This window comes from Strix uralensis, chromosome 3 (genome assembly GCF_047716275.1).
Source record: "Strix uralensis isolate ZFMK-TIS-50842 chromosome 3, bStrUra1, whole genome shotgun sequence".
Classification (NCBI taxonomy): domain Eukaryota; kingdom Metazoa; phylum Chordata; class Aves; order Strigiformes; family Strigidae; genus Strix; species Strix uralensis.
Genome location: NC_133974.1, coordinates 72,305,178 through 72,331,809, shown reverse-complemented (window position 1 = coordinate 72,331,809; position 26,632 = coordinate 72,305,178). Strand labels below are relative to the sequence as shown.

General features: G+C 37.1%; 1 protein-coding gene across 1 annotated transcript in view; it reads left to right on the top strand.

Annotated features, from left to right (window-relative positions):
• The window catches only part of ESR1 (estrogen receptor 1), a 158,911-nt gene that overhangs the window by 109,839 nt on the left and 22,440 nt on the right, over window positions 1-26,632 (top strand). Inside the window, 1 exon segment of the mRNA XM_074862837.1 lies at window positions 19,831-19,969. Coding sequence (XP_074718938.1) covers window positions 19,831-19,969 — 139 coding nt within the window.

Here is a 26,632-nt window from a genome sequence, read left to right as displayed (position 1 = left end):
GCAATTCATAAGATGCCAAGTGCATAAAAGCTTGTTTTATTTCCTTTGAAACCTTGGCCACTGATACAAGTGGGTTTGCCAGATTACATGAACAAAAATCTTGTACAGTGTCCTATGACATATACAAAAAATTCAGATGCCCCACAGGACTTGCTCTTTCCATGGCCTAATGGGAATTTTGGCTTATCCCATCCTCCCAGATGGCCTCTCTAAGACACCAGTGGTGCCTTCTGATTATCCCAGACAGCTGGAATAGCAAGCAGCTGCACAGAAGGCGGGTGCAAACTTTACATACGCATTGAGTCTTTTACCATCTAATTGGGACAAACCACTAAAAATCACATGTAGGTAAGGTATCAGCACAAATGGATAAATGTTACGCTCATTTCTGAATCACATATTCCTGAAAGATATGCCTTTCTCTTTTTACGTAACATCTTGGGGATATAGTACTACCTTCAGTCTCGTAGAATGAGGTTTTATAGTTTAATGAATTTTCATCATGGTCTTTGATGCAATTAGCAAAACCATTACTTTGTTTTCCTACAGAAATACTAATATGTCAAAGGAATCAACTTATTGTATTTCATTATTCACTTACTACGTATATCATTTAACATCTATATTTGGAGTACTGTATTCTCCAAAGGAAGTTGGTACTTTCAGTGTAGTCGTCAATAATATTTTTGTGCAGAAGTTTTTGAGATGGTAAGAGACATTTTGAGTTTATACAGTGAGCTCATGGTAGAGAGTGTAGCTTTAAGGAAATTTTGTCTCAAGGGTGAAATCTTTGGCACTGCTGCTACAATCTTGTATAACTATTTACTACAAGTACAGTAGCTGTACAACTTAATAGCCCTAAAATGGTATGCTGGGCATACAAGCTTTGAAGTTTTGAGGTGATTCACGGTGCTGTACTTATTTTATGGCTTCATGAACCGAGGAGATAAACATTTTGGCTCTGATTTTTTTTATTTCAAAGCCATAGAAGTTGCTATTTTCTTAAGATATTGTTTTCCTATTTGACCTTCTAAACCGCTCTGTTTGTTAAATTAGGAACAGTGTGTAAAGAGGCCAACAATAGCCACAGTTTTCAGTGACACCAAACCTTGGAAAAAAAAAAAGTCATCTTGCAGTGGAAGGAAAGAAGTCTTATACAAGAGCAGTGTGTATTCATAACCCTTTAGGTGCAGGACAGTTTACAGAGATTCTAAATCTAGTGATCCTCCTGGCAATAATTTACACAGCTTAGAAAAAAGGAATGGCTTGAAATTCCTGTAATAATTTTCAATAAACCTTCCAAAATACCTGCTCTAGAGTTTCTCCTCCCTTGACTAATGGGCTTGCTGTGGAGATTTGTAAAATGTTATTAAAAAAACCACCCCTCTGCTTATCTGTTTAATCTGTTGAAGTGATACTCTGACTTCTCCCCTGACTTCATAGAGGGAAAACAGAGAAAGCAAATAGATCTGTAACCAAAAAAGAAATTATAACAAGCATCTGGATCTTACTCTGACTCAGTCTTGGGGCTCTTACTCATTCCCAGGGCTCATGCTGGAGGACAGTAATTTGTTGAGGGGCTCTTTGAAGCACAAGGGTCTGGTTGTTGCCTGTTCCCACTGCCACAGCAAGAGCCTTGGGGTGTTGTCTACTCGCTATCCCTGTCCCATTTCCTCTTCCAAGCCATAGTCTTTGAGCTTCATGCCCCACTCTTTCCCCAGGAATTTCCTGGCAGTGGGGATTACAAGAATATACTCAAACTGCGTCGCTTCATCTGCATAAATTTTCAAATAAGGAAAACAGTTAGGAAAGGAAAAGTAGTTAGAGAACCACTTTGAATCTTTCTTTAGAGAACCTTTGAATGAGCTCAGATATATACCCTGGCAACATTTCCTTTTTTATTTTTTTCATTTTTACTAGTTTGGGTTTTTTTACAAACTTGTAATTCTGTAGCTTTCCAGATTTTATTTCTTTGTCCAGAAGAAAGAGATTCTGAAGAACAAGTCAGGTGTTGATGCTGTTATGTGAGTGCATCTGCTTGTATCTCTTTTTAGCAACATTCTGTGGCCAGAATTAAAAGCTCTACTTCATATGTGAGATGATACTTCATTCAAAAACATGATAAATGTCAGTAATTCTTTCTAATATCACAAAAATCCAGTGTTAGAGTAATTCATAGAGAACGCTATATTGTCTTCTCATTCTCAGAGGTAGTTACTTTGCGTAGAGAGGTGACTGCCAAAAGCTATTGAATCAAGCATGTTATCCAACCGTCTAGCCTCCTTGAATTTAGGAAAGCTGCAGTAAGATACAAATTTATAAACAAATATAGAATGAAAGTGACTGTCTTTTACTTATGTTGCATAACTGCAGTTGTTTTCTGTGCACAGAACCAAAAAATGGCTGTGCCTTTTTTTTAAGCAAATGAGTTTCTGTTAAATTGGAGGTGAATGTGTGTAACATGCTGTGAAAATTCACTTTTTTTTTCTTCAGATAAAGTGTGTTTTGTATATTTAGAAAAAAGGAAATATAGCTAACAACATTCTTCATAACGCTTGTCCAATAAATCATTAACAGTTTTGTTTTCCCAGAGAGCTCTTAGTTCTGTTCTGTGTTTGTGGAAGTGAATAGTTTGAAAAACAATTAATACAGACATCCAAAGCCATCCATTTATTATCTCAGCACAATGATTATCTTCTTCTCTACATGATTTTTTAAAGTAACCTTCTTTAGAGCTGTGAACCTCAAATACATCTCTCCATCTAAATATCCCTGAAGAGAGTATGTGCTGAAATTTAAGTTTAAATCCGAAGACAAACTTAGCCTGTAAATCTCTGTTTCTACAAGTATGTACATATCCAAATACATTCATTAAGATTATGGAACTGCTCCACATATGTAAAGTTTCTTATGTACACAGTGGTTTTAAAATCAAGACCCAAAGTGCTATTACAAGGCCGACTCTGTTCAGAACTTCCCAGAGTAAGAAATATTTGAATTCCAACATTTTGAATTTTGGGGCTTTGCAGCAAGCTGTCTCAAAGAACAAATATCTTCAGTAACCAAAACTGACTTACTCTAAGTAATCTTGTTTATCTGTTTGTCATAAGATGACAGATGAGAAATAACACCCAACAGGTAAGGAAATAACATTCTTTTAGCAAGAACTGCTTACATATTGGAGTTCATTGGGCAGTCAGTAACTCAAGATCATTTGATAATAAATGTTTGAAGATTAAATTCTAAAGATTAAATTTGGTCTTGGCAAACAAAGAGGCAAAAATGAGCATCCACAGTAATAATTTTTATACTTTTAGCCAAAGCTTAAGGAAATTAAATACTTAAACTGTAATATTTTATTTCTAAAAGAAATGATCCTTCCATGAAAATATTTCACGCTATTTTTCTTTGGCTGATAAGTAATTTACACTCTTGGATGAACATATCTATCTTAGAGTCTTCAGCTATGCTGAACCCTGGAGCTTTCCAAGAAACGCTCGTTAATTTCCACTCTAAGTAAACAGTAAGTAATGATCCCTCCTGATTTATTTATTTCTTAAAATAATTTACAAAAAGAATATGTGATTGTTGGAAAGCACTGATGCGATATGTATGTGCATGCACACATATCCATTGTTCCCTGTTCACATAATTCACATAAATTGGCCCTTTTTACTTGATGTTTAATAACTTCAGCCCAATTCTTTTAGTTTCTCTCCAGTACTACATCTGTGAGCACAATCAGCTGTAATTCCAGTTTAGAGGTTATTTTAATATCATCTGTATTAGTTTTCTGTTCAAGTGAGTCATTCACTAAAGTCTCACATTAGATATATAGGAGTTTTTAAGATACATAGAAATAATTAGGAAAGATATATTGCAGATTCTTCTGGATAGACTCTTATCCTGTCTGTATCACTGCAGTGGTGCATTATATGACACATCTGTTACGCAGCTCATTTATTTTCTTTGATTATCTCTCCAGGAAATGAACTATGTGTATAAAGAGTATGTTGTTTTGTCTGTGTTAGATATGGACTGCTGCGAATTTAAGCTAGTGAAAGCAAGTTAAAGCATATGAGAAATCTGCGATTACCTTGTGCCTCCGGAAGTTCGTTGTCAGCTAAGAGTGGCCATAAGAAAATACTGTCTCCTGTCTTCCTTATGGAAAGTTCTGTTCCTTCTAAGAAGCATAGCTGTCCACCATGGTCTTCAAGCAGGGAGATAGAAATGCATTATTTATCAGTGCAGATCAGTGCAGACTCTGGGTCTAGACCTAAAGTTTCTTAAGCCTCTTGAAAAGAGGAGTTCTGGAAACGGGAGGGAGGAATCAAGATCTTGACTTTGACTCAGAGTCCTGCTCCCTTTCCCCACCTGAGAGGGGCACTGCTCAGGATGTTGGGGGTACCCAGCAGTTCTCCCGGGTATCTGGTATTCCCTGTGAGCAGACTGACCTCAGAAAAAGAAAATGCATGTTGGCAGAAATTTCTGTGATTTTTGTCTCTGCAGCTTGAGATTTTTGGTTTGGAGTTTGTCAGTTAATCCAGTAGGAAGTCATGAGACCCAGAATCAAGGATAATATATAGACAAGGGGACAAGTACCGTTCAAAATCTCACTTAGACTCTAAAAAAAATATGTTGTGTTCCCTGTTAAATTACATTCTGGAGTGTCTGAGGTGATTTAGAGAATTAAAATTAAAGAAATCTCGTTTTACTTGATTCACAAAAATAGGGAATGTGGCATACTAGGTTAATTAAAAATTTTCCAGACAATATTGAATCTTATCAATAGCCTAATAATGAAGTACCTTCTGCAACAGCTGCTGTCCCTCAGAAAACATGGCTGCAAATAAAGAAGTGGCTATACAGGGTGCTGACAAGTGAGCCAAGTATTTACTATAACATTGAAGAGCCTCTTACTGGGTATGTTCATTGTATTAGAAATGACTGACCAGAATAAAGCTAAAATCAGAATATTGCCGTAGTAATATAAATTAATATAGTAGTATTGCATGTCTGACCTATTTCAGAAATCTCTTTTGATTGCTACAAAGGTAGTATTTGTAGCAATACGTGAGTTTCACATACATTTGTAGGACATACCTTTTGGGGTTGTAGTTTCACAAGTATTTCTTCCAGTTGTAATGCCAGCTAGAGCAGTACCTACCTTTCTGCTTCCCCCTGGGTTGGGGCAGCTGTGCAAGTAGCAGGATTGATCTGGGTTAAAAATAAAACCTTTTTGTATGTGTGTTTTGTGTTGGCTATGACTTGTGTGAGTTCCCTAGTCCAGTTCACTGCAATAGTTGAACCAGCTGAAATGTAAGGGTGACAGTATACTGGGAATGAACAGCTGAGTATAAATATGAGAGTGCTAGAAAGAAATACTCGTGTATCTGTACTGTCAATAGTAACATACAGCTCTAACTCAAACCTTTTTCTAATTTAATTTCTCTTTATTTCTACTTCAACAGAGAGGTCTTTTCCAATCTCTCCTGTACAAAAGGCACAAATCTTCTAGTTACTGGTGCCATTTACAGCCTTTATTCTCTTTTCTGAAGTAGATGTTGTACAGCTTCTACTTTGTATATTTCTGCTTGATCTGTAATATGTTCTGTAATGTTATGCCAGAGCTGTGAGGGGCTGGAGAGTCAAAGGGCAGAGGAAGCATTGTAATTTCCCCCTCACTCAAGATGCAGCCTAGTTCATAGAGGGTCTGTAGTTTGCTTCCATCCCTGGGGTACAAGAGACTTTACTGCCCAAGGAGGCAAAGCTTGGCTGTTCATTTACCTGTGCTATTCAGAAGATAGAGGAACCCTGAGGCTTTCTTTTTGCTGAGTTAGCTTGTGATTGGTTGATTATTCTAGTGCATATTTTTCAGAAGTTCTGTCTATGTCTTTCAGGAAGGCAGCAGATTCTTTGGGGAATTCTTTGGGCCATGTTTGCACTTTACAGGTAGTAAATAGACCTGAAGCAACAGAAGCATGTGGCAGACTTTTTGGAATCAGCAGCTGATTTTTATTATTCTTCTGCAGGGTGGGATTTTGCAAGGTCTGTGGAAAAGGAAAGCTCTAGTATATTTTATTCAGCAATGTTGGAATTAAACACTGGTATTAAGGGGTTAATGTCTCACACATTTTAAAAGCAGTATATATTGATAGGTTCTCAGCTGACAGAGAAGAGCTGCCCATGAAAACCTAGCATATTTATCAATGCTACCTGTGACTTCATTTTTTTTCCTACTTGGTATTCATATAAATACAGCTATGGAGAATCATTGGCTCTGATATGAATACCAAATACACTGTTTTTCCCCTCGGGTATATATGTAGGATTATGTCCTTTTACACTGGGCCTTTTGGGAAGAATGTTGCTTTACCACTGGGAAACGCTAATTTTGCTCCTGGCTATGCCAATGCCTGCCTGTGTTAGTTTTGTATAACTCTCTTATAATGTGCTACAGTGTATCCATCCCTAAAGTGCTATCTCAGGACTTTATCTGCTTCATGGGAAAGCTGTGAAGCACGCTAAATATCCCTGTTGTGAAACAAAAAAACCCTAATTTGAAGATAATATGAATTAAATCTGCTATTTTTTAAATAATGCTCATATGCTCCTGTTTTATGCCTCTCTTCCCAAAAATGTGGCTTATATCTTGCAGAAGTTTTACATGCTACTTTGTCCAAGTGTTATGCAAAGCTATCCTGAGAAGTGATCTTTGGTACTGCTAAGTATGTCTAAGGAAAAACTAATTATAACTAAGTCTGCAATAATGTAGTATATTAAAATACATAATTTATTTGAAATCAATTATGTTTCTCAACTCTCTCTCTTTATTTTTGTACCTTTGTTCCACTCCATGCATTTTTTTTTTTTGTTTGAAGGGGCCACTTCTAATCAAGTGTTCGAGAAAGATCCTGACACTTGAATGAGACACTGCCAAGCTGCATAAATGCATTTCCCTTACTGTCTTATTTCAGCAGACAGTTCAGTCAGAGTGCTCTTTTCTTTAAACTCCAGATGAGGCTTTTTGTACCTTCTTTATCAGTACTAGGGCTTCTGAGAGATTTTGGTAAAACTCCATCACTGCAGTCTGATGAATTCTGATCTGCTCTTCTTCAGCTGACAGTGAATAATTGTTATCAGCTTTCCTAGGAGATATTTATTTCCAAGTAATTTGTGGAGTAACTTTTAAGTGCTGATTTCAAGTAGGTGGGAGACAGAGGAACCAGCTTGTCAGAAACTGATCTCAAATAATTCAGTAATGGGATGTCAAAAGTAGTTCAATATAATACTGATGAACTGATTTCCCCCTTCTTAGCAAGCTGCCAGCCTGACACTGTGTCTCTTGGCTTCTGAGTCTCTCAGCAGATAGATAATACCTGATGTTGGTAGGGGTAGGACTATATGTAGGTGTGCTTGTAGATGCTTTTAAACATACATTGAGCTGTAGAAATATATAACAAGAACACAAGAACCTTCTGGATATCATCAAATGTGGGTAACATCATTTGGGTAGCAGTAAGATGATATTTGCTGCCTCAGGGCTTCTACACCAAACACAATTGTTCTACCTCTGAGGACAGGACCCTTCAGCCTGGAAGTCTTCTATATATGAACCAAATTGTGCCTTGAGGGTCAGTATGGTGATGCTATTCATAAAATGGTCTCCTAGTCTATGTCTGAACTGTGTGAAGTAGCTCTATTTCCTGATCCAAGCTAAAGGTTTAATTCTCATCCATGAGGAGTCTGTCAAAATCGCATTTGCTATACAGGTGAAAGAAAAAAGAAAAACAAAATCAAATTTTCTCTGTAAATGACAAAGATCAAAACTAATACTTTTTTACCATTTTGAAAAAATACCAATTTATAATTCCAGGGGAAATTTGCTGAATTTTAAGTTACACATTTTTCTTCTAATCTTTAATTTCTGCTGTTGTACTTATTAGAAGATGTTACTATGATTTTTTTAATGCAATGGAATCCCATGCAACTTTCCGGTCCTGATGAAAGATGACAGATAGGTTTTATACATCCAGATACTTTGTATGAGCTTGTACACTGTTCCAAAGCTTTTCCAGATGTCTCCATCAGAGTTGTGTGAATAATTAATTTTTTCGTTTCGTGGCAGATCCAAACATTAAAAAATCATTTTCACTTAATACAAAATGACACTTTTGGAACTTTTTGACTGATAATAACTTTTTCAGGTGAAATGAAACATTTTATTCAATATCAAAGAATAGACCAGTAAGATTTCGTATATTTTAGTCATCTGTTTAAAATGAAAAGACGACAAATTTGGAAAAAAGAGTCCTAGATTTCTAGAAGTTTAGGTACCTTTTACAATGCTGAGTAGGAATAGGTGCCTGGTGGAGTGCTGAAAAGCTGAAAGATGAGGTAGCTGAGAGGGACACTCTGTGTTCCCTGATAGAAACCAGCCTGGTTTTATTTGTTTATATTCATTTTGTGAAATCTGACATGTTCTCCAGAGTGTTTTATACTCATCGACCTGTCACTTTCCAATATCAAATGCTTTGTCAGAGGGCTTTCAACCAGCTCTAGCGTCAGCATATGTCTCAGCAGGTGGTATAGGAGCTTCAGTACAAGGTGGTGGTTCTCCAAGTGCAACACCCATGTTTTGTATGCACATCTGAGCCTGGTCCATGCAACGTGAAACAGTTTCCTGAGGTGCCGGAGGCTTTGCAGATGCAAGGTGCCTTGGATTTGTTATCCATTGAAGGAGAGTGTGCAAGAAAAGGGGCTTAAGTGAATGATGTGTTTTCTGGAAACATGCTGCTTGCTAACTTACTAGGTTTCCCTGGACAAGAAAATGAATATAAATGGACAGCTGCATTCCAGTGTCTTGCTTTCCCTGTAATGTATTCCTTTGCTCTGTCATATGATGACACTCCCACACAGCTGCTAAAATGCTCTTGTTGTCGTAGTGGTTAAAGGAAATTGCTGCAATTAATTTTGCTGTCTTTCTTCCCTTTGATGTATTATTACAATTTCTTGGATAATTTTTCAGAGATTGGGTTCTGTTCAAGACTAGTCATGTAGGAGTGAAAAGAATAGGAGGGAAAATAAATATTTGAGCCTTATATATATATGCTTATTCTTCTGTTTTGGTATAGGTACATACATATACAACACACAAAACAATACATATACATACATAGTTTCTGTTACTCACATACAAGTGCAATAGACAAAAATAAGACTTCTCCAAAAGTGAATAATATGAAGAAATAAAATGGATGCAGGTGCCTTAGTCAAGCTAGTTTTATGTCCTAATGACTATAATGAATGACCAGACCATGAACTCTGAGGTTTTGCTTCATTTCTTGGGTACAGCACATTATGTTCTAAGCAATTTCTATTTGTAATGTTGAAGCAGTTTTAATCTTCAAGTTCACTACAGGATTGACAGTTTTTCCCTCATCTCCTTGGGTTGCAAAATCCTCTTTTCTGTTAGTTCCAGATGCTGCTGAAGTGAATGTTAATTGGTTCAGTGGTGAGTACAGTAGATCCTGGGATGGAATAGACTGTGGAGCAGAAAGCTTAGTGCTTTGTTCACTGGATTTTATGAATGAAGAAGAGGAGAGGGTAGCCCTCCCAATTTCATCACATGGAAGTTGTTACAGTCAAAAAAGGTGTTAAATTCAAAAGTGACATTTCTCAAGCTTCCAGGCATGGGTGGAGACATAAATTGAAGTGGTGAAACTTTAATTCTTAAAGACTTAAATAAAATTATTGGAAATAATCAGAAGTATAAACCCAGGATTTTAGGGACATTCAGAAAGAATAGGGTTAATAATCATTAATTTCAGCCTCTAATTACTTCAATAAATAAAAAATGTTAGTTGAGAAGAGTGACTGAAGCTGGTCACTATCTGAATTACCTTGCAAAGGTAATTATATCTGTTTTCCAAAATGTTCTTGTCTGTGTTATGACAACCTTCAGGTCTTTCATATAGCTCTTATAATTAATGGAACAAAAAGGATAAAAAATGGAACAATGGAGATATTTTTATACCATAACATTTGTGGAAAAAATGAGGTGCAGAGAAGTAGAAGTGAGCTCCCTGTGGTAGAGTAGGGCTTCAGGCTCACTTCAATCGAGTTTTGTTTGCTTGCCACTCCTATCCTGCCACCCCTATGGCCATTAGGCCATGCGACTTATCTGCATTGTCTTTGTCCATCCACCCTGAGGTTTTTCAGAGCCCTCCTGCTCTGGCACTGTCTGTCTCCTGGGGCTACAGCGAAGGCCAAGCTGCCCAAGCCAGCTTTGAGCAGGTTTGCAGAGACCTGCGCAAAACACCCCCCACCTTGCTGCTCTCACCGATACCATTAAATACTGCCCAATCCAAAGTGCCTTTGCCAACCCAAATGCTGATGAAAATAGTAAAAGGATGTAGTAAATGCATGTAGATGCACTCTGTAAAAGAGGAAAACAACTGGGTAGTCTCATAGGTTGATCTTAGGCTTTAAAATTATTTTTAATTGTGTATAATTGTGTATTGAAGCGACCGTTTGAAACCTCACCCGGACATGCTGGGGTCATTTAAAAAGCTGTGAAAGAGTCTACTTCAGTCTACTTCCTTTTTCCCCCTCGAGTGACTATGTTTGCTTAAAAAATGTGATTGCTTAAAGAGATTGCTTAAAGAGTGATTGCTTAAAGAGACCTTTTGCCTCAAATGATTTTTCTCAACAGCCACAAAACCATCACTTATTTACATTTGATTTAGGCTGTGATTGGAGCACAGCCTGGTACTTTAGTAAGGAGGTCAAACAAATGCTGAAAACCTCATGCTCCCTTGGATGCAGCTGAACATACAAAAAAATCCAAGTCATGCTGGACATGACCTCAAGTCTTGGCACAGGTTTACACAAAGTGTAAACCATCCAAGGTGGTTGGTGCACCCTAGCTGCCTGTCACTCTCCTTTCAAGCTCTTCCTTCTTGCTGGGTTATTTCATCAGTTGGCTGCACACTTAAACCAGCAGAACAGACCAGGAGAGTAGCAGGCCTGGTTGGGTGGGAAGGGAAAGGAGGGGGAAGAATGAGGTAGAGAGGACAACTTGTATTTATGAGCATGTCTTCTGAGTTTGTAAAAGTCAGGCAAGAATGCATAACCAGCCCCACAAATGATTTTTGGTTGGATCTGCTTTTGATGGAAAATGTTTTGCATAGCAGTGACCTCTTACAAAAATGACAAATTAAAAAAAACCCCTTCAAACCTACTTGCAGCTGGCCTGAGTACTGGTATAAATTTAGCATAATGTAATTAACTGTTGTAGAGACAATAAAGAAATGTTGTATTACTTCATACTGTGCGTTTTAGTTAGCAGCTAACATATTTTGCATAGTATCCTTCTTCACCTGTGCCGTGAAAGTTTCAGAGGACACCCTTCAAAAGAAAAGCCCTCACATGCAGCTGACGGTCTGTTCCTACACTTAAAGTCACTGGGAACAGCTGCCATTGTCCTGTTCTCAGTACACAGACAATGTCCTGTGCATTTTATTTGCAAGTCTGAACTCCCTGAGAAATAGCACAGCTCTCGGTGGTCAAAGAACCATAAAGTAGCATCTTACTGTTGCAAAAGCATAGCCTGAGTCTCAGATGTCTGGATTACAGTCAAGAGATGAATGATAATTAACGTGCTTTAAATACCTGCTATATAGTGCTGCAGGAATTTGTCATGTAATAATGACATCGCTTTTTGTTGATCATTTGAAGTGCTTGGGTTTTGTACAGAAAAAAATACATGTCTCCGTTTTTAAAAAAAAAAAAAGATAAACTTTCACTAGCAAACTGGCGGGCAGCCTTCACTAGCAATAATCTTATACAGTAGTTGTTATAATTAGTAGTAAGATTTGTTGTTATTTTAATAACTTTCAAAACTGCTTGTTTAAAGGGGGAAGAAAGTTTAGGCTTAGGATTTTTTTATATAGGCAGTTACCTTGCCTAGATTAGTGAGTGTTTTGAAACTAGTTAAGAATTAATGCTAGTTTAGTTCTCTGCATCCAGGTTTTCTGCTCACACTCTAAACAATTCCACCCCCCCCACCCCCCCCCACCCCCCCAATTTAGTAAAGCTTTCTTTCCTTTTTCTCTTTGAGAAAAGTTCAGTTGCTTCTGTTTTTTTTTTTACCTTTTTACTGATTTGCAAGAAACAGAGCTTGCACTTTGAGTTCAAGGAGGCTTCTCCGCCCCAGAGATCTTTGTGGCTGAAAGGACTAGAGAGTGTGCTGAGAGCCTGCCACACCTCCATCCTAATCCTGCCTCCTCCTGGATGAGGCACTTAACCTCTCTGTGTTCTATCTATAAAATACATTTAATAATACTTAATGGCTTTACTGCCCTTTGAAAATGTAAAGTGCTATGTGAGTGCCGATTACTTTTATTATGTTCCCTGATGGAAGCCCTCAATGTATTTGTGTTAACTGGTACTGCTAATGCACTTTCTGGAATAATCTTTGGTTAACAAAGTGAAACAGTTTCAAAATAAAAATTGTGTTTTAGTCAAGGCAGACACAGTGACATGCAAGGAAAGTCAGGACATGAAAGCACTTAGCTTCATTGGGTAAGTCTGTACTGTGTGACAGCCACAGGCTTAGGCCATAACACAGCCCAGCTTATCTTCTCCAAGCTGCGTCTGTGCCAGGGAGAGCACAGTGAGGAAGAAACCTTGAGCTTTGGACACACGGCCTGACCATCCACCAGCATAGGACAGATTTTTCCCAGGCACTCAAACTCTGCACAATAATTTGCTCGGGCTGCTGTTCAGTGAGAACTCACTGTCCCAAAAACTCACAGGAGCACTCCAAAGTGAGGGGCTGGCTCCTGGGCTGGCTGTTCCCACAGCCCCCCTGGGCCAGCATGTGGTCCATCTCCCCAGGAGCAGTGCCAGTCAAGCTGGTGCTGGACTGTGGGCTTCTGGTGTTTCTCTCGGGCAAGACAGCAGTATTTCATAAAAATGTGGCAAGGGATTGTCAGGAGAAAAGAATGTGTGTCTGACCAGTGACGATTATCTGTCACTCCCCCTGAAGTGTTTCCAACAGCCTTAAATCCAGATTGTGCTTGGTGCAAAGTATTGACTTTTGAGTAGATCAACTTCCACTTGGATAACTTCTTTACAAGCTTGCTTGGCATAGGAAATTTGAAATAAGACAGTATTTATTAGGTCTGATGTATGCAGGGTACATCCAGTTGAGGTTTAGACTGGTGTGTACCTGAAGAGGGAAGGAGAGATTCCTGTCCTGAACAAGGCATTGGCTATTTGGTCCAGAAATGGCCTCAGGAACTTTTTAGTCTCCTCATCCTGAAAAGGTATGAACTGGACAGCCTGAAAAAGTATGCACTTTTTGTGCGAGCAGAAAGCTTTGAGTGAAGTCATGATAACTACACATTCCTGAAAAACAGTTGAAACGGTTGTCTTTTACCTGAGAAATGCATTTTGGAATCATCACAGTGCAGCTTCTAGGTGGAAGCTGAACCGACCAGCTCCTAGAGATGGGATCTGAAAGAAAAGCAACAAATGTGACATCCCTGCAGCATCCCGCTCTGGGGACAGCATCAGGTGGGGAGTTTGGCTGGGGCAGTACACCCATCAAAGCATAAGACAGGAGTCCTGAGGCTAGCTCAGGGAGGATGGAAACTTCCCATGGAGGTGAAGGGCGAAAGCTTGCTTGATCTTGACTTTTGGTACGAATACAGATCATCAAAGCAGGGCCTCATGATCTTTTTGAGTTTTTGGGTCTTGACCAAAACCCCAAACATCCCTAACCTGTGTTATGTTTACGCCTGTAAATTATAATTGTTATTTTTCAGGAAGAGGTTTAGAAACATTAGAGCTGAAAAGGGCAAATGTGAAGTAAAATTGTTAAAAGGAATTAACAGTAATTAAAAGCAGATGCTACTCTCTCTGATCTCATCCCATTTAATTTCTGACAGACTGTTTAGGCTTAGAGGAGACAGTGTGTAAGTCTGGATTGGTATTCTGCTATATTATAATTATACATGCAGTGAAAATAGAGAATTCTGAAGAGCAGAAAGTATTTAGAGGCTCTTACAATTGTGCCACTTGCTCTGCGTTTGCCTTTCAGACTTTCCTCCCTCAAACTCAGCAAATCGTAGCTAAATTTTTTCTCACCCCATTTACAGACACAAAAGTAATATCTCTTTAAAAAAAAAAAGAAATATTGAGACTACATTTTTAGCAAAATATTTGGATTGAAAATGTTAGATTTTAGAGATTTTTGATCTTCAGTCTTCAAAATAGGTCTTGATTTAAAACACTGGAGTTGTGTAAACAATTAAGCCAATATGTCGATGTCATACTTTAAATGCCCTCAGGAGGGAGAACTTAATAAAAGTTTCTTATAATTTTGGCCTGAAGATCTGTGGAAAGAAGTAGGAATAAATGGCATTATAGAGATAGCTGTGTTAATACCGAGACTTATGAAAAACAGTGTTTGTGGTTCTCCGATTCACTTGTCCTTGGACTCTGTTTTGCCCTGCTGTTATTGTGTACAGACAAGGCTATAGTCAAGGTGCAATTAATTTTTAGCCACTTCTTAGCTTCTAGCCACCTTTTAACTAAGAGATTTCAGGGCTCAGCCTTAAGGGTTGAAGAGTTTGAGTGATCCATGCAAGTTCAGATCAAAATGACATCTTATGTGTTAGATAAATGCGTAGATGCAGTCTCACCTCTCTGCTTGAAGTGAAGAGGTTGGGCACTGAGCTCGTGGGACTACAGCAAGCACAGATTTCCCATCTTGATCAAACAGTGGTGACTGAGCTATTGGTCCTCCAATGTGTTTTAGGTTAGGAGAAACAGATGCTGTTTTTCCTCTTCCTGGCTGTTTCTTGAGAACAGAACTTCCTGTAGGAATTATTTTTCTGTTTGTCTGTTTCATCTACATAGACATTTTTGTCTATATAAACCTCTCTTAATGGTTGCTAGCTATTAGATTGCAGCACTCATCATTACTTCCCTGCTGTCTTTGCCAACCTAATTAGTGTTTTGTTCCAAATGTGGTCTATTACATGACCATTGCATAGCTGAGATACTGTATTGAATTGTAAATAACAGCCTTTTCCTGTGGTTGTTGCCACTTTTAAAAATACTGCATTAAGGTAGAAAAAATAGTGGTTCATCTGTGCAAATTTAAGGCACACAATGTAGGAATGTTCTGATTTCCCACAATATTTTTATATAGTATAATATCCTATATTTTTTGCTATAGGAGATATTATAAAAATTCCTGTTGCTATCAAGTAAAAGACTTTCCAGACAAACAGGCAGGACATTTAGGAAAGACATAACCTTTGGAGATCAATAAGTTAGGCCTATGTTGTTCAGCATATTCAGAAATTAGCTGAAAAAAAAGGTGTGAATAACGGTGATAAACATTATGGATGATATTGACTGAGGTGATGAAGACAAGAGTAGACTGAAAGACTGTGTAGTCCTAGTCTCACTGTCCCTGAAAGAATATAGTTGAACGGAAAATGCTCTGAGAAGGACAAGATGAGTTCAAAGATGAACAGGAAAACTTTCACATGAGGAATGACTGAATATACTAAAAATGTTTGGAAAAGAGAAGATTAGCAGTGAGATGATGACCTAGGGAATGACGGTATTTCCAATAAAATAATTAGATGCATCAAATGAAAGTAAGAGATATTTTTTTCAGAACAACAGGAGATTTTTTTTTTCCTAGTGTTAATTTAGAGTGTGAAACTCCTTACTCAAGTGTACTATTTCCAGAGTTTATAAAAAATCTGAAGCAGATTAAATGCCTAAGTGGGTTCAAAAAGCATCTGGACAAACTTGGACGAAAAAATGTTAAAGGACATTAAGCACAAAAAGACCATCTTTGGCTCTGGAAGTCCCTGAGCCGCATACCACTGGAGCCTGAGAAAGCTTTCTGTAGAAGCATATGTTTGTCCTGCTGTATGTTTTGCCATAAGCATCTGGTATCAATTGCTGTTGTAAATAGGATAGTTTGCTAGATGGACCTTTGCTATTGCTTTCAAAACTTTTTACTGCCTTTGCTCTATTTTCCTTCAAAGCACCTGGAGACAGTCATTCTTTATGGCACAACGTTGTTTATTATCTTGCAAAAATTGACTGAAATTCATGTCTCAGATATATACCATGGTAATTAAGACATATGGTATAAACATACAGATAGGATTACAGTTGGATCAGATTTAAAAAGAAGATTGCTTTATCATCTGTTGTGTAAAGAGAAATAGTCTGGACACCTTGTAGTTGTGTTTTACGAATATTAGTAGAACCTACAAAATTATGATAATAAAATGACCCCCAAATGATAGTAAGTACCCACTGGAGGACTTACTGTTGTAGGATTAAATCTGCTATGACACTGGATATTGGGTCTCAGACAATGTTAATTGCTAGAGAAATTGTTTTTGATAAAATGGAAAGCTACTTATTAGGTCAAAATCACTAAGGAAAATGATGAATTTATTAGTTTCAAAATATTTGATTGGTAAAATTTGACATACATATGTATATGTTGTTGGTCATTTCAGAGGACTGCAGGGTTCACAACGTATGTTACAGTAGCAATAAATGAAAGCCATCTGAGCTTTATGTTGTTCCTTACTGCGACCAACCAATCTTCTGCATAAGCCAGTTCTCTGTTGTTGGGGATATATGTTTTACGTAATACTACTTCCAGCAGCCCTTGTGTTCTTTCACGGCAACCATTTCCCTTTGGGCAACTGCCCAAACTCCTGGTTTACAAAGAGATTTGCTCATACCTGTTGTAGGTGTTTGCTGCCTTCCTTTTTTAGGATGGTAGGGTCATACAGTTTTGGATTCCCAGGTCTAATGTCACCTCTAGAGAGTCATGCTTGCCAAAAATAGGGCTTTTTATAGCTTTTTATCCATGGACTCACTGCTGCTTCATGGTGTCTTATTGTCTGAGAGAGAGAGATTTGTATCATATTGTCATGGATGCAGCCCATACTGCTGCTTTATATTAGAAACGATAATCAGTTTAGTTTGAACATTACCCTTTTGTGTTCTACACATAACATAAATTTATTTGCCACCTACTCTTAGCTGAGTGCTCAGAAGACCTTTCTAGCTTTTCAGAAGTTCAGATTTCCATATTTATACAAGAGTTTGTGGAACGATTATTGTGTTCTGTGTTGGCAGTCACTCAAAAATACTGTTAACTTACCTGTATATGAAAAAGGGATATCTCATAAGGTCATGCAATTGGCCAATATGGTGTATGGAGTCAGATGTAGGTTATATCCGTAAGCTGCAATTAACTTAGCAACAGTGAATTGAAGGTCTTTTTTCTTAAAGCACAGTAACCAAGAGTTTAGAATTCAAAAATACTTTTTCTTTCAAAACTTGCCAGCATTAAAAGAACACTGATATTTGAGAATGCGGTGCACATCTACATATAATTTTAGTGACATTAAAGTACAGCATGCTCTGAGTGATGAGGTGACTGATGATTTATTCATCATTTAATTTAACCTTCTGTAACATTATTCTGAATTAGCTTGCTTGAGCAAGAGTATGTCTTAAAAATAATAATTAAATCTTGATTAATGTTTCTAATGATAGCAAATTCATGGAAACTTAGTATGTTGCTTAGATGATAACAACTTTTGTTGTTAACAATGGCCCCTCATTTGCAGTCTGACTTGGAGCAGGTTTAGCTTCCAGCATGGGCTTCTGTATGTTTTGGAGCAGGTTTAGCTTCCAGCATGGGCCTCTGTATGTTAGGGCATTACCTTTTGTAATGCTGTTCTCTTTTTCTTTAGATATTTACCTATTACAGAATCACAGAATCACAGAATCACTATTGCAGCCCTTTAACCCCTTTAGTCTATTTAGCTTCACAGAGTAACTAAATTCCTCTTACTCCTCACTAAAGGGCATGTTTTTCAATGCTTTATTTATTTTGACATTCCTCTATCATTCTGTTCAACTTCTCATCCCACTTGAAGAAGGGTTATCAGATTCAGGTAACACAGAGGTAATTTAATTTCCTTACTCTCTCAGAGTTTCCCTGGCTTTTTATGAAGTTCCTCATCTTTACTAGATGTAGCTTCCCAAACTGGGCTGATTTTTCTCCATTTTCAAGTCCTCTTCATAGCTGCTACTGTTTCCATCTTGTATATATGCTTAATGTTCTTGGTTTTAAACTTATATCTAGATTTTTTATGATGAAGCTAGTGAGTGATTTAGATTGCTTACATTACCAACCTGCTTTTTGCATTATTTCCCACATGCCATCATGATGTCTAGGGTAAAGAAGTAAACTGTATGGCATTCCTTTAGAAATACGTCAGTGCAGTTCAGTTCATTACTCTTTTGCCGTTACATATGGAGATGTGTCATTTAAAATATTTTACTTCAGTTAATCATCTGTTACATGTTTTTATGAAATCAAATGTCTTGTAGAACTCTGTTTCTATTATTTTTATCAACTAAACTTATAATGTCACCTAAAAAACCATCGAGGTAATTTGATAAGTTTTTTTATGAATTACAGTTGATGTGTATTATTACATTACAGACTTCTAAACCTGGATTAATCAAGGTTTGTGTTAGCTGTTTTGTTATAGAACCCAAAGTAGATGTCAGGCTGACAATAGAAATATACTGCCCAACAATGCTAACACCTCTTAAACTATGGACTCAAAACCAGTTTTCTTTTTCATCCTAGTTTTTTGAAACTTCCTTAACTTCACTGAAATTAGAGTTAATATTCCAGACAGCAATGACAGACAGACAGTTGGCCAATCCTTTTAGGGCTTTTTAATGCAAAGTATTGATGTTCAGGTACTTTAAAAGATGTTAGCATTGTTGGGCAGTATATTTCTATTCTCAGAGCAGGCTAACAAAATATCCCTCCTCTACAATACTAGTAAGGTAATTTATGAGATTTCTTTTTTACTTTCTCTCTTTAATTTTGTGCAAACCAAAGCATTTTGGCATCCAGAATATTGTAGAATGAGCAGAGTTTTACAAGAAAGTGAATTGTCATAGTTGTAACAAGTTCAGTTTTACTGCAACAGTCAAAGCAATCTGCTGCAGAAGATGTGCAGCCACGTGAAACAATGGCACTATAACTGACTGCACTGATTGCAGACTTCAGACACCACATGGGGACTTGTGCCCCTGCATTGCTGTTGTATTCTTCAAGCATAGATAAAACCACTGTATTTTTATGTGTTGTCATACTAAGGCAATACTTAACAGGAAACATGTTTATTGTTTGTTCTCCATATATAGTCAACAGTTTCTGCCAATTTTATTCTTGAGTGCTGTAATCAATGCTTTGTAGTTAAGAATGTTGCTCTTTTAAGTTTCAGCTCTATTGTTTCAGGCTGTTCAGTGACTCAGGCAAATGCCATTGCATCAGTCTGTGAATTCTGAAAGTAATTTTTGCATTTGGTAATAATGGAAAAATACAGGAAAAGACAAACTTTTTTTTTCCCCTCAATAGTTACCACTTTTGTAAAGTAGCAGGTACTGAAACTGTCTAAATTCTAAATTGTCTAGAGGTCTTGCCCTCTCTTGGGGCAGGGTACAGCCAGGACACAGCCAGGGGGCTAGAAAGTGCTCACTGTTCTGTAGAATGGAACCACAGTGGACATCATTATAGGCAAAGCTCAGCCCCAAATGTAAAGAGAACAAATGTCTGTTTTATTGCTTTTTCTTTTTTGTTATCCAGCTCCAATGCACTTTTTAACCTGATTCTCTGAATAATGTTGTTCCACTTACAAAACTGGAGTGTTTTTTACTGTCTCCTATTTATTCTTTCAGGATTTGTGGATTTAACACTCCATGATCAGGTCCACCTGCTGGAATGTGCCTGGTTAGAAATACTGATGATTGGCTTAGTCTGGCGCTCCATGGAACACCCAGGAAAGCTTTTATTTGCACCTAACCTATTACTGGACAGGTCAGTCTGCATGTTGCTGTGGATTATGTTATTTTATTTCTACTGCAATGAGATTAATATCTAGCCAATTAATAGTCACCACACTGATACTACAATTTGACAGTACTTCATAAGTTAAGCAGGGTTATAGTAGGTGAGACTCAATTGCAATCTTCTTTATTTGTAGAGAAGACATTGTTTTTTTTTTCTCCTGAAAACTGGAGTCAAATATGTAAAACACACACCTGCTTGCAGCCCTAAACCTTCTTTAGCCAGTCTTGCTCATACGCTATAGGTGTTTCTAAGTGAGAGGGAAAAATATGCATCTGTGCCATACAACATCCTGGATTTTAACTGGCAATCTTCACAAATAAAAGCAGGAAGATTGATAGATTTTTAATGTGCATTCTAGCTATCTTAATGCAAACTCAAGTTCTCTTTTTTTCCTAGTCATGAAAAACTTCAGCCTTGGGGAAGAGTGCTAAAAGAGAATAACCAGTGAGCAGGGGTTTTGGCAAATGACTGGCAAATCTAGAATAAGTTAGGATAGATTCATCCTACCTATTGGTAGTCCTCTTTAGTTGAAGACTACCACCCACATAGCAGAGTTGGCAGGAGAGAGCTTAGATGTGCACACTGGTCACTTCAGTGCAGAGTTTGACATCTTGGTCTAAATTGAAGGTGGAGGAAGAGCTGAACTGAGGAGACAGAGTATGTGGTGTGGCAGCTAAGAGCTGGGCAAGCTTCTGATCTCATCACGTAGCTGCATGGGCAGTGAGCTACAGAGGGATGGCAAGAAAAAGTCAAGGGCAGTGCCTTCAACTACTGCAACCATTAGCTGGGTGAATGAATCAAAACTCTTAGTAATAGAAAGATGTCTTTTGAGCAGGTTGCTCTGTTAACTGTAGGATACTGAGTTTTCATGTTTGCATTTGTAAAGTGTTAATCCTTTGATTCTCCTGCACTCTATTTGCAAAAAAGTAAGGTTTATTTTTTGTATTTTAATAAAATACAAACAATAATGCCTAACAGTATAAAATACATTATTTCACAGGAATAGAGGGGTATTTATGGCCTTAGGAGAAACCCTATTCCACTTGTGTAAGCACATGATCTGTTAGCTATGGAATAATATGTATGAAATGCATTCTCATTTTGTGTACAGAAAAATATCTGCTTGCCTAAATGTAAGTATAGTCTTCTCAAGAAAACACAATGGTTTTAAAATAATTTCTTAATGCACATTTACTACTGTAGGAAAGTAAGTATAGCATATTATTGAAAACTACTATAAATTGGAATATAGCTTCCGAAGACCTACCCATCTGTTTCACATTCCATAATACAGGTTATGAGAAAAAATTAAAAATGGAAGAGCAGAGTCAGAGTAACATTTTATTTCCTCTTAGCTAAGAAAAACAGCTAGGGAGACATCTGAAACTTTGGTCTTTCTCAACTAAAAATCCCCCTGCTCTGAATAAAATGAAGGCTGAGCAGTTGATTCACACAGTTTAAGCCAAGCCTGCTGGATTAAAGAAAACAATTGCATGCAACTGGAACCACATATTACTTTAGGGCTCAAAAATCAATTAACTTCATATTCAAAATAGACTCTTTGTTTTCTGATTTTCAAGCAAGACTATTTCTAAAAATGTAGATCTATCACATCTCATTTTCAAATAATAAACATGTTTCTAAGGCATCGTATACTTGCCTAGGGGTATTTGCTGAAACTAAAATAATAAATTACTTGACTCTGGGGAGCACTGGTATGCTAATTAGTTAATTGACTGCTGATTTACTAGTTAATTAGTGCTAACAATAGTTTGATGTGCTAATTTGATTTAGGCAAGTTGCCTGTTGAGAATGCTGTAGGGCAAAAGTATATTGTTATATTTGAGAGGGCAGGACAGAGACTGATTTAACTCAATGGAGTCCCTCCGCTGCATCAAGTATTTGGACAAATATCATAAGAGTGCAAAAATTGTTTGATGCATTATTGTTGTTGATCTAAATAATGAAATCATCTGATTGAATGGCTAAAATAATGGAAAAGATGGATGCTGTAGTACCATTTCCTTTCATTTGTTCTTCTCTCCTTACCCTTCAGTGTGTTCTTTACAGGATGCTCCTTTTCAGTGTTTTCATCTGCAGCATTCTGTCCTGAATCCCAATCATGCCTTCCCTGTTACTTGATCTATGGGGTTAACAGCATTTGCAAATATTAATTTAGCTACTGTCTATAATCCAGAGTCACCACCTACAGATTGTAAAACCTAGTTGTGTCTCTAACCTGTGTTCTTCTGGACTTAGTGCAAATCTACTATTGTTAATATGGAGCTTTACCACATTTTGTGTATGCCTCTAGCTCTCTCTGATCATTCTGTGGCAGACACCCTCTCTGATTTGCACACCCCTTTCATTTTTCACATTCAGGCTTCTCTGGTCTCTAACAGATTCTTTTTGTCTAGAATCTTGGAGATAGTTGTTTGTATACATCTGTACAGAAAGCATCAGGTCATGTCAAGTTTTATTATGCAAGTTTTTTACCTTTTGGCTAGATAAATACAGTCTTTTCTTGTTCATATCTGTCTGAAATGCCATCAAAATAACATTGTGACTTCGCTCTTTTTTTGAACAAATCTGATTTTTCTTCTCTCAGCTCACTCCTCTTACTTGGGTCATATTAAACATGATCTTGTCCTGTCTCTGAAGTTCTTTTTGAGACTGTCTTTTCTTATTCAGTGAGAGTCTACTTGTTACATTTTCAAATAAATACCTCTATAATTTTCTATGTAACAATTCACACTTGGAAGACTCCTTGAAAATATCTGTAAAGCAGCCCTTTGTTACTAATTTTAAGTTCCTTCTTAAAATTTTGCTTTGCCTATAAAAAAAAATTATACGACAATTAAGCTGCCAGTATGTGTAGACTACTGCCTTTTGTATGGATGACTGTCATCACATTATCCCTTTCTATTCCCACTCTGCTGTGTAATTAGAAAGGGTATTCTGTGGGGTAATGCACCCTTTCTTATTCTGTTAATGCACTGCCTGAACACTTGAGTCTTGGTTCAAAATCAGGACTTCTAGCAGTCTGCCAGTTGCATATAACTGATACATTTTTACATTGTATAATCGATGCTATTAAAAAAGCTCAAATGACAATAATTATAGATTAGAAAAATAGGCCTAATCAGGAAGTACAATGACACACTCACAGTGCTTGCAATTAATATACAGTACCTGATACAATCAAAGAAATCCCCGGGCAAATCTTTTGTATTTTGTTTCTGAAAATTAGTATCTTGTATAAGGCAAATCTAGAAGTAAAGGCTTAAGTTTCTAATGGGACAAACCAGATGTTTCCTGTTTGGAGGGTTCCCAAGAAACTAGACCTTAAAAATGTCATTAGACCAGGGCTGAAATTTGTCAGGCCTGACAATAGGCTGTTTATAATTTTGAAGAAAATGTAATGTTTCTTCAGGAATAAGGAAGTCATATTTTATTATATTTTTGAAGGATTTGTTGCATTCAAATATAATGTTGATCAGATATTAGTCAAGGGTTTGAAACATAGTTGTAAAAAACTTATGGTAGAAATAACTGAACTGCTGATTGCGATGGATGACTTCTCACCTGAAATATCCTCAGTATCAAAATGGGAAATGCAGTGCTGTATTTTAAAAAGGTGGGTGGAATGTCTGCCCAGGAAGGCTGGTGACCATTATAAGGAAACTGATGGGATACCGTCTAAAGAGAATTGGCTGAGGTGTGAATAAACACAACATGGTGGTAAAGAGTCACCATGCATTTTGTAATGGGAAGCTGTGTGTCGTGAATATACTGGAGTTCTTTGAAGAAATTAAAAAGTGGATGAGGGAAAACTTGTTTGATTTCCAAAAAGTATTAAACAAGATCCAAATTTATGTAGACAAATGTAAATTGATGCATATAGGAGAAGAATAATACTAATTCATAAACTGCATTCTGAGTTGAGCTTTCCATCTCACTGTTAACAGTAGTCAGTTCTATGGAACCAGCAGTTCTTTGTTCACCAGCAGTTGTAAATAGACTGCAGCTTTCCCCCCAAGAATCATTACAACATGAAAAAGAAGTAGTACAGATCATTCTTATTCCACTGTGTAAATCTGTGCTGCATTGGTGCTTGGAAAACCATGCTTTTCTGATTTTCCTTATCTTAATAGGACTATTGAAAAAACAGGAAAGGTACCCTGAGGGATTGCATAGGCAATCAAAGAGAGAGATGAGCTTTGGTACAGAGAATAACTAAATAGACTGACTTCTCTTCCTGTGATGCTCAGTAGAAGAAGGGAAACCAAATAGAGATTATAAGAATTGTGTAAAGTCATAAGCATGTCGAGAAGATGTATGGTAATCCACAAATTATTATCTTTTCCAATCTAGCACTAGAGGTAATTACTTGAAATAATCAGATCCAAATGCCTATATGCTTAGCCCAGGGCTAAATATACCTTTGATATGACCCAGTATGGCTGTTCTCATGTTATTTTCTAATGTTTTCTTATCGTGATTTCAAAAAATGTCTAGCAGCAAAAATTCAGTGTAGAGGTGTACAAAATTTCAGTTAAATGTAGTCAGTATTTCCATGTTTCTACTAGGTTATTTCCTTCTTTCTATGGAGAAATCTAGTCTGCTGTTCAGTATTTTTTATCTGGAAACTCTTGTTCACTTCCTCTTTCAGGGCTCGATGGAGCTTTTTCATTCTTTCGGAATAAATGGAAGAATTTTCCCTTTACTGACTTGCATATTGAGCAGTGGCAGGAGGCCATGGATCTCTAAACTGCAGCTAGCACGAATAGCATGAAGACTTACAGCATTCACTGTATGACTGGGCAGCTGAATGATTTGCTGCTTTCATGGCTTTGGTCTGAAAGTTTCCTACCACATCTGAAAAGAATCTTTTAAGCTTTCTGTGCAGATAGTGCTTTCCAAAGTTTTAATAGACAGAAGATTAGATACAATGAAAGAGTGTCAGGATGAAATCTGAGTATGTTTTGCTAGTCCCTCACCTTGTAAAATATTCCAAATGCCTTAGCACATTACACTTGTCTACCATTTGAGTAAATGCACAGCATTTTTTTTGGCACTGTGTAATTGTGGATGCATTAATTACCATTGACTTATTAGAAAAATGGAAGCAAAGTGGTCACAGATGTTTGATTAAGAATGCTTCATTAGTGACCTGCTGCTCTTATTTATTTCAAAAGGAAAAAGCCCATAGACAACAAGTATATCAAAATTTGCACTTCAAAATAAATTTGAAAAACAATTGTACATTTGATTTTCATCCCATCTTTAATAGAAATAGATTTTGTGCTGGAAACCCAACTCAAACAATCATCCTGTCATCAGGCTACTTGTCTGATAGAGCTGATAGAGCTGAATGGATCAACTTGTAGACAGTTAAGGAATCTCTTGAAATAATTAAATTTCTCTTTCATCCTTCACTGTATTGTTGGATTTTCACATGTGTTATTATATTGTAGACCCCAGAGAATGAAAAAAATATTACAAGAGACAGAATTATACATCTTAAAACAATGCAAAAGGAATAATTTCTATTTATTGTAAATCAGTCTTTACTGTGCCTTGGAGCAAAATTCAACTACCCAATATTGTAATTCAAACGACCTAAATATAAATCAGGAGGACTCTTCCATAATTTGGGGAGGTGCTGTGTAAGGCTCAAAGTGATGAACTTTTTTTTAAAAAAAAAAAAGAAAAGAAAAACCCCTCTCTATGATCTTCCCAATTTTCAGCTGTTAGAAAAAGAGGTTCTCTGGCTGGGTTTGTAGGCACATAATGGAAGTTTTCAGAGATAATGAAATAATTTCTGGATTTAAGATAGCCCCTACACAAATTCTAAGATTGCTTGTTCATCCTGGAAGCTCAGGCCTCAGTTCTAGGTCATGTGATGCTGATCCTTCCAAAATTAAACTTTCTTTGCATTTCTGATATGAAGAGAATTTTGAAATGTTTTTGGCTTTAAAGTGATTCAGACTGAATGTAAATTAAACTGTAAAAGGCCTTCCTGTCAACAAGAATAAAATTTGTTCAGCCAATTATTGTAACTTTATTGTTCCCAAATGGAAAGCTTTCATAATAATTTTCTAATCTAAATGTTTAAAATATGACAAAAATTTAATTAGTTTTCTTAGAATTATAACAGCATTTTAGAGATTTTTCCTATCTGACATATTTGTGGATCCATTTCACATCATATTTTACCAAGAAAAAATAATTTAAAAGGCACTTAGTAGTTAATTTTCTATTTGTTTCAGACCTTATTCACCACTGCTGAAATGTATAGTCTACTCTTACTTCATATGCCTAGGTAGATGATCCTCTGTTGATCTAGTCAGGAGAGACACTTAGTCATGACTACATGGCTCTGAGGGCAAGGGTCAAGGGCACGGGAACCCAGGTGGTCAATCCACTGGGGCGGCTGAGGAGAAGGGGTTTGAGGAAGAGTGGACAGATCCTGCGGGTCAACAACTGGTTGCATAACTGGTGTCAACAACAGGGATTCAACTTTTTTGATCATGGAACCTGATCTGAGGATTGAGGATGGCTAGGAAGAGATGGGATCAACCGCATCAAGTGGGGCAAAAACATAATTTCCACAGGCTGGCCAACCTG